The sequence below is a fragment of the Podarcis raffonei genome, chromosome 2 (genome assembly GCF_027172205.1).
Source record: "Podarcis raffonei isolate rPodRaf1 chromosome 2, rPodRaf1.pri, whole genome shotgun sequence".
NCBI lineage: Eukaryota > Metazoa > Chordata > Lepidosauria > Squamata > Lacertidae > Podarcis > Podarcis raffonei.
Window position 1 is genome coordinate 107,649,319 of NC_070603.1, and position 12,225 is coordinate 107,661,543.

The window sequence follows — 12,225 nt, forward strand, 5'->3', positions numbered from 1 at the left end:
GTATTCCAGAAAATAAACAATCTCACCCATCAGCACTTTGCTCAATCTGGTTGATCTAAATTTAAATTTAAACATGTAATTTTATTATCTTCACTTTGAACTCCCCTCCCACGTCCATCAATATACCAACACTTTATATTGTTCCAATGGTAACATAAGAGGAAAAACGGCTATTAGTCATGCTTCACCTAAACACAACCACAAGGACTCTCAATTAGGAGTTTGGCTCTACAATATCGAATGGGATCTGTTCACTCTGCTCTATTCCATTTCCCCTTTGTTTCTGTTTTTATTTAAACCAATTCACAAGCCAAAAAGTTGCACATTGACCAATAATAACAAACCATATGCCGCTGATACTACTGCAAAATTTTAATGATATTTTGGTGTTATACAAATTATATGAGAAAAGCTGGTCTATGTATTTGTATTATTTATTGTTCTTAGGATCCATGACCCAATAAAAAGTTATTTAAATAGGGGGGGAAGCCATTGAAGTTGGTAGCCGTCACTGGGAGCCAGTGTGGTGTAGTGGTTAAGAGCGGTAGACTCGTAATCTGGTGAACCGGGTTTGCGTCTCCGCTCCTCCACATGCATCTGCTGGGTGACCTTGGGCTAGTCACAATTCTGTGAAGTCTCTCAGCCTCACTCACCTCACAGAGTGTTTGTTGTGGGGGAGGAAGGGAAAGGAGATTGTTAGCCGCTTTGAGACTCCTACAAGAAAGAAGATTCCACCTAAACATTAGGAAGAACTTCCTGACAGTAAGAGCTGTTCGACAGTGGAATTTGCTGCCAAGGAGTGTGGTGGAGTCTCCTTCTTTGGAGGTCTTTAAGCAGAGGCTTGACAACCATATGTCAGGAGTGCTCTGATGGTGTTTCCTGCTTGGCAGGGGGTTGGACTCGATGGCCCTTGTGGTCTCTTCCAACTCTATGATTCTATGATTCCTTAGGGTAGGGATAAAGCGGGATATCAAATCCAAATCCAAACTGCTTTCTGTGGGAGTGAGTCCCATAGTTTAGCCATATGCTTTGTGAAGAAGTGCTTTCTTGTGACTATCCTGAATGCTCATATTTCTATTAATACTTTATTTTATGGTTACCAGATTCTTTTCAATGAATCCAGGGACGCTTTTTTTTTTTGAAGCTGAGTAGCAACAGGGAGTCAGTAGTGGGGATGGTGAGGCAAAAGACCCTGGGCCCAAGCACAGATGCAGATTGTATAAAGATGCAAAACCCTTCTTTCGCACCCTGTGAAACATAAATGCGAAGAGTTTTTAAAAACTGGGCAACGGCCACCCACCCATGACTCCCGAGCCTCCTCCGATCAGTCAAGACAAAGGGGGACAGGAGATCTGTACCGCCAGACGTCCCCGGTTCCCCTTCAGCAGTGGCAACAGCAGCAGCAGTCAGCAGCCCAGAGCCAGCCTAGTAGTGCAGTTGGCTCTGGCTGGCTTCAGGAGCTGCTTGCTGCTTGCTGCTGTGGCGCCCGCCCGTTTGCCTCCCAGAAGTCCCCATATGATATGTGTTGTGCGCAATACATGTGTTATGTACTGAGTTGAATAGGATCCAAACTGCAGCAGTCTGATTGGTCCTAGAACAATAGGATCCAAAAGGCAGCAGTCTGATTGGTCCTAGAACAATAGGATTCAGAATGCAGCAGTCTGATTGGTCCTAGAACAATGCAGCAGTATGATTGGTTGGCAGGAACCACCCAATCATGCTCCAGATAGAAGTGAATCCACAACCTGATTGGCTTACAGTAGAATTCCGGAATTAGCCAATCATGTGCAGCCCATTGTGTAAATAATGTATATAAAGCAGATACTTTGAGGGGACATTCATTCATTCCTCCTCACCACTATGAGCTGAATAAAGAGCATGAAATCACTTCGCAACTCTGAGTATATTTCAACATCATATGGGGACTTCCGGCGAGGAAAAATAGTGTGGCTGGCTCCAGGCTGCTGAGGCTGCCACTGCCATGTTTCCCGGGGACAGATTTGCAAATCTAGGGACATTCCGGGGATGGAATTTGTCCAGGGGCAGATCGGCAAATCTGGGGACGTCTGGTAACCCTACTTTATTTTATTGTTCCCTGCTCTGGGTTTGAATAAATTCAATGGAGCAGGTTACAAATACATTGGTATGGGGAAGAGAAAACCAAGCAATATCCGTTAGGAAGGAAGGAAGGAAGGAAGGAAGGAAGGAAGGAAGGAAGGGGGAAAGATCCATTTCCATTTTGGGCAACGCAGATTGCTCACCTGGGGCCCCCTGATTTGACACAAAGTGGACACGGGTGGCACTGTGGGTTAAACCACAGAGCCTAGGACTTGCCGATCAGAAGGTTGGCAGTTTGAATCCCTGCAACGGGGTGAGCTCCCGTTGCTCAGTCCCTGCTCCTGCCAACCTAGCAGTTCGAAAGCACATCGAAGTGCAAGTAGATAAATAGCTACTGCTCTGGCGGGAAGGTAAATGGCGTTTCCGTGGGCTGCTCTGGTTCACCAAATGCAGCTTAGTCATGCTGGCCACATGACGCTGGCTCCCTCGGCCAATGAGCGCCGCAACCGCAGAGTTGGTCACGAAAGGACCTAATGGACAGGGGTCCCTTTACTTTATCCAGTCTCCTCTACCACCCACACCAGTGTCCCAATCTGGATAGGACGCCAGCTTCTGCAATGTGCTGCTTCCCCTCCTCTCTCCACAGATAACATAGAAGCCAAGCAGCAGTAGCAGGAGGGACCAGGGATGGGAGGCACCGAGGGCCAGATGGGGAGTCTTCAAGGGCCGCACCTAGCCCAGACGCTCTAGGTTCCTGAATCATGCTATAGTGCATCTTAGTCCTTTTTTGCTAGGTTTTAAATGCTCTTTTAGAATTATTATTATTTTCTTGCTGATTGCATTGGATTTTGGGGTTTTTTTTAAAGGATACTTGTGATGGCCTTATTGTTCTAACTTTTTTTAATCGTTGCGTATTTCACTGGTTCTTTTTGTTTTGTTTTATTGAACGGCCTCTGAGAACGCAGTTAATGGGTGGTCAATAAATGTCGAAATAAAATAAAATATTCTCATAGCCAGTTCTCTCTTCAGAGTTCTTGGGGCAATTTATAGACAGCTGCTTGTGGTCTTCAACCAGGTACAGATCTGGTACTCCATTTATGCTTGGCTCCAACATTATGGCCACATTCGCACCATACAGCTATAGCTAGCTAGCTAGCTAGCTAGATAGATAGATAGCTAGATAGATGATAGATGTTTTTATTAAAGGATTTTCTGTTTAAATTCATAGTCCTTTCTACACATAACACCGGTCCTGAGAGATCTGCATGGACTCCCAGTACGTTTCCGAGCACAATTCAAAGTGTTGGTGCTGACCTTTAAAGCCCTAAACGGCTTCGGTCCTGTATACCTGAAGGAGCATCTCCACCCCCATTGTTCTGCTCAGCCGTTGAAGTCCAGCTCTGAGGGCCTTCTGGCGGTTCCCTCACTGCGAGAAGTGAGGTTACAGGGAACCAGGCAGAGGGCCTTCTCGGTAGTGGCGCCCACCCTGTGGAACGCCCTCCCACCAGATGTCAAGGAAATAAGCAGCTATCTTATTTTTAAAGACATCTGAAGGCAGCCCTGTTTAGGTAAGTTTTTAATATTTAATGCTGTATTGAACACTCGATTGGGAGCCGCCCAGAGTGGCTGGGGAAACTCAGCCAGATGGGCGGGGTATAAATAATAAATTATTATTACAGGTCAGTTAAATTTGGTGTGAGACACCGAAGAAGGAGGGTAGTGATTTTTCATTCTTTTGCTTAGTGTGTGTGCATAGTTTTTGTTGTCAACGTAGTGAGGATAGCTTCTTTATTTATCTGTTTGATTCTTTTTGTTGGTGGTGCGAGAGGTTGGAGAGCCCAGAGTGTGGTTGGTTGCATTCAATTAAATGCAGGGCGTTTTGTTTGTGTGTGAGAGGGGGTGGGGTTTGCATCATATGGTTAATACAGACATACCTTGGAAGCATAGCTGTCAACTTTTCCCTTTTCTTGCAAGGAATCTTATTCGGAATAAAGGAATTTCCCTTTAAAAAGGGGGAAATGTTGACAGCTATGCTTGGAAGTCGAACAGCTTAGTGCCCAAATGTTTTGCCTCCCGAATGTTGCTGTGCTAGTCCCGGGGGGGGGGGGAAGGTTACCGGGAGGCGAGGTCAGGGTCCTGGGTCGAGGGTTGGTAGACTGTCCTCCACGGGCGAAGCGGGGACCAAAGCAAGGAGCTGGACAAGGACAGGAACTCTGGAGGAACAGGACTGGGTGCTGGCCGAAACAGCTCTTCAACGATGTTGCTCCCGCAACCTGGGACCGGGCTGACTGGCCTTTATCTCCTCTGGGGCCTAGGGCGGTCCTAGCGCACAGGTGACTCGCCTCTCCTGGCCTTAAGGCGAGCACTCCTCCTGGGAGAAACCAGTTCCCTCCGCCTCTCTGCCCTGAGCCTCTGCAGCTCAGGAGAGGCCGGTGGGTTACTGGACCCAGGGGAAGACTCACCTTCCCCTGACAGGGCTGGGAGAGGTGCACCTGTAGGCACTGTGTCTTCAATCACCTCCGGAGCCAGAGAGGATTCACCTGGTGCCTGCTCCTGAGGATCCAGCACAGGTGCAGGTGCTTCAGATCCAAGGCCCTGCCCCAGCTCAGCCGGCCCCGGAGGCGGGGACTCCTGTGCAGGCTGGGGTTCCTCCGGTTCGGCCTCTGAATCGGATTCCCAGGCCATCACAGTTGCATACCCGGAAGTGACTGTTCCGGTTTGCGAACTATTTTTGGAAGCCAAATGTCCAGTGGGGCTTCTATGGCTTCCTGCAGCCAATCAGAAGTCATGCTTTGGTTTTCGAATGTTTTGGAAGTCGAACGGACTTCCGGAACGGATTCCATTCGACTTCCAAGGTACGACTGTATACTGTTGTGCCACTTTAAAATGGCCGCAGCTTCCCTTTAAAGAATCCTGAGAGCTTTAGTTTGCTATGGGTGCCAAGAGTTGTGAGGAGACAAATATATTCCCTTCAAATAGTTTCAATTCCAAGAGTTCTCTATGAAGAAGAAAGGCTCTGAAATGGGGGTCCTGTGTTTTGGGGGGGAAATAGAGGCCTCTTCTGAACCCTCAGCACTCTCAAGAAACTGCAGCTCCCATCATAGGAGCCAACTCCTAGCGGCAGGGTCTTTGCGCCCCCCCCCCATAAAATTATTCAAGTTGGCACTCCTGGCTCCCATAATTCTTTTGGGGAGGCTATGACTGTTCCAAGTTCCAGACCACTTACCAGGCCCCCTTTAGCACGGGGTTGTCTAGACTCCTTTAGTCCTATGATTCCATTATTATGGGTTATGCCCCCAAGATCCTAGCTTCCAAACATCATAATAGCATTTCGGCGTCCCTGCCTATAAACTCTCTATGCGCTAATTGACTTCTGGATTAGTATTATGGGATTTGCTTAATGCCATAAGTGGTGCACTTTATCAATCAATAAGGCCTCATCAGTCTTATTAGCGTATGATTTTAGTCCACCACCGTCAATAATGCATGCGCAACAAAGTACATAGAACTGTAAAACTAATGTAAGTGCCTAAGCGTCTTAATTCCTCCCCACCCCCTTCTTCTTCTTCTGGGAACTTTGTGTCTCTTAAACAACAGGAAATCTTAAATCTTTCAAAGAAGGGCTGCTATTAATACGAATCTTTTTTACATTTCCCTTTTGCTGTTCACTACCCACATCACCAGTTGACTGAAATCATCTCAGGTACTTTAGTCTGTTCTCTAAAATGTTTACAGTCCTTCCCAATGCTATTTTTCCATAAAAAAGAGGCGCTGGAGTCTGGAACTCAACATGAACGCCTCCATTGTTCTCTTAGACTGGCAATGGCACCCACCTGATAGGTGCTGGATCAGGCCCATCTAGTCCCGCATCCTGTTCTAAAGTTGATGGTTGTGGGCAACCTGCAAGGAGACTCTTTTCTCCTGCGGTTTTGTCCTCTTTTAAAACCATCTAAGTTGGTGGCAGTCCCTGTGCCTCTTGTGGGGGTGAGTTCCATAGTTTACGCACTGCATGAAGAAGCCCTTTCTCTCTTTTTTAACCTGTCCTGAATCTTCCAACTTTCAGCTTCATTGCAGTCTGCAGTGCAACTCTGTGCTCCTTAAAGGCTTTGATACATGCGCTGTGTCAATCAATCAAGTCGTTCCTGGTGATTCTAAGCAGGACTGGGACTAGCCTTTCTCCCTGCAGAACAGCACGCTCATTTAAGTTAAATCAATGGGCTACTTTGAGTGAGTGAGCGAGTGAGTGAGTGAGTGTGCCTGTTTCCCACACAGAGACGGTTCCATAGCCACCACTGCATTGTTGTTTAGTCCACAGGAACCTAGGTAGTTGACTTATCCCTTTATAACAAATCCATCTAGCTCAGTATTGTCTTCACTGACCCGCAGCTTCTCTCTGGGGTTTTAGGCAGGATCATACCCTCCAACATTTCTACGATGAAAATAGGGATGTCCTATTCAACAACAGCAACAACAACCCACCCATCTGACTGGGTTGCCACAGTCATTTTGGGTAGCTTCCAACACTTATAGCTAAAGGTAAAGGGACCCCTGACCGTTAGGTCCAGTCGTGGCCAACTCTGGGGTTGCGGCGCTCATCTCGCTTTACTGGCCGAGGGAGCCAGCATTTGCCCGCAGGCAGCTTCCGGGTCATGTGGCCAGCATGACTAAGCCGCTTCACGTGAACCAGAGCAGCGCACGGAAACGCCGTTTACCTTCCCGCCAGAGCGGTACCCATTTATCTACTTGCACTTTGACGTGCTTTCGAACTGCTAGGTGGGCAGGACCTGGGACCGAACAATGGGAGCTTACCCCATCACGGGGATTCGAACCGCCGACCTTCTGATCGGCAAGTCCTAGGCTCTGTGGTTTAACCCACAGTGCCACCCCCCAACACTTATAAAAACATAATAAATCATTTAACATAAAAAAGTATAGGGCAGCCAGAATATTGATTGCAAAAAACTGGAAGGGGGAGAAAATCCCATCACTATTAGAATGGCAAAACAGACTCTGCGAGTTTGTAGAAACGGCAAAATTGATGGCAATTATTAGAGGCCACTCAAATCAGAGAATAATTAGAGAGTGGGATGGAGTGAAAGAATACATGAAAAAATATGGTTCCAGAATTGAAATATTAATAGAGAATGTGTAAAACGTGCAGGGGTAAGCAAGAAAATAACAATAGAATCAATTGAATAATTATTAAATTATAAGAATACAACAAGATGGAAGAAGTAAAATATTGAGATCACACATGGTTAAAGGGGAGTATATGGGAACCTATAATATCATTTATAATATAATTTGGTAATTGCGTTGTATTTACATACAGCAAAGGGAAGCCTAGAGCAATTACATATATTTTAATTTAGGTAATCTATGTAACAGGCTTCCCTTTGAAAGGACGCGGGTGGCGCTGTGGGTTAAACCACAGAGCCTAGGGCTTGCCGATCAGAAGGTCGGCGGTTCGAATCCCCACGACAGGGTGAGCTCCCGTTGATCGGTCCCTGCTCCTGCCAACCAAGCAGTTCAAAAGCACATCCAAGTGCAAGTAGATAAATAGGTACCGCTCTGGCAGGAAGGTAAACGGCGTTTCCGTGCGCTGCTCTGGTTTACCAGAAGTGGCTTAGTCATGCTGGCCACATGACCTGGAAGGTGTACGCTGGCTCCCTCGGCCAATAAAGCGAGATGAGCGCCGCAACCCCAGAGTTGTCCATGACTGGACTTAACGGTCAGGGGTCCCTTTACCTTTACCGTAGCCTCCAACCTTTCTCCAATGAATATAGGGACGTCCTAAGGAAAATTGGGAAATCCAGGATCGAATCAGAAACTGATATGGCTTCTGTAAATCCGGGACTGTCCCTGGAAGATAGGAACCCTTGGAGGGTCTGCAGGATTCTTTCCTGAAGATGCCAAGGATTTGACTTTGGCCCTCCTGCCTGCAAAAGGAGGTTCTCTGCCTCTGAGGCACGGCCTTTTCCCATGTCGCTCCACCTTCCTTTTCAGGATGCCCTCGTGGGTCTAAGTGAAGAGTCCAGCTGCTTTCCCTTTGTCTTTTGAAACCAGCTTTAAGAAGGAAAGTAGGCTTTCTGGCATGAATGATTTGTGCTTAATAAAGCCATGCTGGCTGGCTTGTAATCTCTCCATTTTCTCTGAGTGCTGATACATTAAGGTTGCAGCCCGGCTCCGTCAAAATCAATGGGGGCTCTGCTATTGACTCCAATTGGATGTGGATTGCCCCTTAATTGTGTTTTCATTTCCGCTAATGTACACCAAGGTGCAGAAGTTGAGCTAAGAGAGCTGTAATTTCCCAGGTTTGCTGCCTTCCTGTGTGTGTATCTGCATGCAAAGATGCAGGCTCCGCACTTGCCCTTTTCCAGTCTTCGGGGAGAGTGCCAGTTGCTTCCTCCTGACTGAGCTCTCCAAAAAACAAAACCCTTCCATCCGTCCGCTTCCTACAAGCTTCCCTTTTTGGTGTGGGCCTCCACACAGATAATGGCTTCCGGTTGGGCTGCCCCTGAGGTTACTGAAAGGAAATGTAATCCGATTAATGGTGCATGCTCTAGTTATCTCCCGCTTGGACTACTGCAACGCGCTCTACGTGGGGCTACCTTTGAAGGTGACTCAGAAACTGCAATTAATCCAGAATGCGGCAGCTAGACTGGTGACTGGGAGTGGCCACCGAGACCACATAACACCGGTTCTGAGAGATCTGCATTGGCTCCCAGTACGTTTCTGAGCACAATTCAAAGTGTTGGTGCTGACCTTTAAAGCCCTAAACGGCCTCTGTCCTGTATACCCGAAGAAGCGTCTCCACCCCCATCGTTCAGCCCGGACACTGAGGTCCAGCGCCGAGGGCCTTCTGGCGGTTCCCTCATTGCGAGAAGTAAGGTTACAGGGAACCAGACAGAGGGCTGAGTTTCCCCAGCCACTCCTGATGAGGATCTGGCGCCCAACAAAATATGGAGAGCCACAGGTCAGTCATACCTGTGGGTACTGAAGTCAGTGAAGCTCTGTGTTTGGTGAGAAGATTCTCAGTTCTGGTTCTCAAACCTGCATGAATATCTACTGAATTCTTTACACTCAATCCCTGCCCACTTTAAAAGTGGAAGCTGAATGAGTGAACTCTGCCCTCTTGCAAAAATGCACTGTTCTTATATTTCCCCGACCAGAATTTGTGACCTGGGGAGGAGGTTAACCTTAGAATTAATAGCAAATCTCCCTTTCCCTCTTTATCCCATCAAGGCTGGAGAGGAAACACAAGAAGACCTGGGTCTGGAACATCCCACCAGCGTGTCTGGGGAGATATGATCCCAAGGAGAAAGGTAGGCGGAATCTATGGCTAATGCGTCAACATGAGCACGGGAAGGTTATTCTCTACTTTTTTATTATTTATTAAAGATTTTCTTGATTTACAAAAGTGTTTGCAATGTCTCTCTCTCTCGTATTTTTTTCCCCATGTAACATTTTTACAAATCAGTTTCATTTGTTGAGACATTAGGAAGAAAAGGGGGAAAGAGGTGGAGGGGGGGAAAGGTGGGTGGGGTCGAGTGGCAATGTTTCTATATTTCTTACTATATGTGGGGTTTGGTGTCAGCGTTGCTTGTGCAGGTTCTTTGCTGTTCACTTGTGATCCTCTGGTGGTGAGAGAGGTTGGGGTTGGCCTAGGGTGTGATTATTCATTTGTAGTTGGCTGTGGTGGTCTTTGTTTTCATGTGTGAGTGGGGTGGGTGGCTGTTTCGGATCAGGTTAGCCATATTGATTTGTATGCTGTTGGTGGATTGTTTGTTGTTGTCTTGTTGGGCTGTGTATGTGATAAAGGGGAGCCATACCGGGGTGAAGGTGTCTTCTTCTATTTGTCCCAGGGGGTTATTCTCTACAGTGGTACCTTACGTATTTATAAGTGTTGGAAGCCACCCAAAATCACTGGGGCAACCCAGTCAGATGGGTTGGTTGTTGTTGTTGAATAAGACATCCCTATTTTCATCGTAGAAATGTTAGAGGGTACAGTGGTACCTCGGGTTACAGATGCTTCAGGTTACATACTCCACTAACCCAGAAATAGTGCTTCAGGTTAAGAACTTTGCTTCAGGATGAGAACAGGAATCGTGCTCCGGTGGCACGGCAGCAGCAAGAGGCCCCATTAGCTAAAGTGGTGCTTCAGGTTAAGAACAGTTTCAGGTTGAGTACGGACCTCCGAAACAAATTAAGTACTTAACCCAAGGTACGACTGTACTTTAAAGCTGCGTGTGGTTAAGGTCCACTCCCAATTACTGATATATTTTAATGTAACACAAGAAGAGCCTGTTGGATCAGACCAATGGCCCATCTAGCCTGGCATTCTGTTCTCACAGTGGCCAACCTGTGGGAAATAGACAAGCAGGACCAGAGTGCAAGAGCCTTCTCCCATCCTGCGGTTTGCAGCAACTGGTATTCAGAAGCATTGCTGCCCCTGGCCGACCATGGAGGCGGAACATAGCCATCCTGGCTAGCAGCCATCGATAGCCCTATCCTCCATTTTCAAACAGATGTTGTAATAAATGGAAATCTGCCCTTATTCCCTTATGGGGTACACAAGAGCCCTTGTAGAGTCCTTTGCAGGTTCTCCATTGGTAGGAGAAAATAACAGAGGCCAACCAGAGAATATTGAGAAGCAAAGCAGCTAGTAAGCCTGATCTTTATTGAACTGTTGCAACAGGGTTCCCCCTTCACACGCAGGAGAAGGCGGAGGACCCAGAACCCAGGTGTGCCCGCCCTTAGATAGACATTCTAAATTGCCCGCCCTGAAGTTCAAGACCACCCCTAGAAACATCATACATACATCACATAAGGGGCGTAGCTCAAGACCACCCCCAGACATGTGGTTTATATATTTATGTACGTGTTTCTTGGTACATTTATGAACATTTATTACATATCTAAGACCTTAAAATTCTTATAACAATGTCAACCACCAATAATGGTTCGAGATCTTAATGAGTGATATCTAAACGCAGCTTCTGAGTTTCCTATCCAGGAGAATGGAAAATTAAGGTCTTGCCCGTCCAAAAAGAAATAAGTTCATATAGATCAGGGGTGGGGAGCTTTCCTAATCAGGCCTGCCGGGCCTCCCCATTTGCCCCAACAACCCACACTACACCCAATGCCATGTGTGGGGCAAGTGATGGTTGAGCTTGGATGAAAAGAGCTTTGTAGGCACCTCTGAACAGCTGCTGCGATGGGCATGCAAAGCCCCTTGTACAGTGACTCCATAGCGCTGGCTGTCAACTGATTGCATTGTTAAAACCATGTTTATGGAAAACAATCTTACTTGGCTATGAGTGATCACCAAAGAAGAAAGAAGAAGCAGACACCTCTTTTGGCCACCCAGTTTGATGGACAAAAGCAGGTCACCTGACATCACTCTGACATCAGGTGATGCCTCCACCCACCTGCCAAACTTGGCCTGTGGGGTGTGTGGAGGTAAGAATCTGGCCCGCCATGACCAGATGGCACAGGTGACACCAGGCCCATCACCAGATTTCTCATAATGTGCAATGCTGCCCTGCTAAAAATCAAGTCTCCCTCCACACCTTGAGTTTAAAGGGGTTTCCCCTCCCCACAAAGTGCTCATAGGAGCCAAGCAATCATTAATCTTTGGCTCACAGCTGAATGTGTGAATGGGCTTCACTGATAACATTGTGGTTCGATGTGATAGGAGGCAATGCCAAAGCTGACTCTGTGATGGCTCAGTCATACCTGCAAGCCATCAGATGATGGAGAGGCATGCCACAAGGTGCTTTTAGAGGATCACTCTTGGATGATTCCCCCATGAGTTGGCAACATTGATTATCTCCTGCCATGCATGTCCAAAGTCTGTTTCGGTGCCTAATCCGGCCTGCCACTTGGTTTAATCCCCTGTGGCAGTTTATTTCCTGGGGTAAAATCATAAAAAACCCTCAACTTCAACCCTACAAAAAGCTCCAAAACTCCAATCCTAAAAAAAGCTCAGCAACTTTGGTTGGCCCTTTGGTTGGCCCTCGCGGCCTTTCACTTCATCAAATCTGGACCTCTTTGAAAAAAGTTTGGACACCACTACCTGATACTAACATAGGGAGGGGAGCAGGATTTGAAAGGCACTATCAGCAGGAGGGAGGACGCGGGTGGCGCTGTGGGTTAAACCACAGA

At 47.1% G+C, this 12,225-nt stretch overlaps 1 protein-coding gene across 2 annotated transcripts in view; it reads left to right on the forward strand.

Moving 5' to 3' along the window:
• Nucleotides 1-12,225, forward strand: part of GABBR1 (gamma-aminobutyric acid type B receptor subunit 1) — a 308,383-nt gene that overhangs the window by 29,888 nt on the left and 266,270 nt on the right. For both annotated transcript variants that reach the window (XR_008329165.1, XM_053378896.1), the window contains exon 2: nucleotides 9,304-9,383. Coding sequence is in view for 1 of the 2 variants with exons in the window: in XM_053378896.1 (XP_053234871.1) it covers nucleotides 9,366-9,383 (18 nt within the window). In the remaining variant the exon portion in view is untranslated. The remainder of the gene's footprint in view (nucleotides 1-9,303; nucleotides 9,384-12,225) is intronic.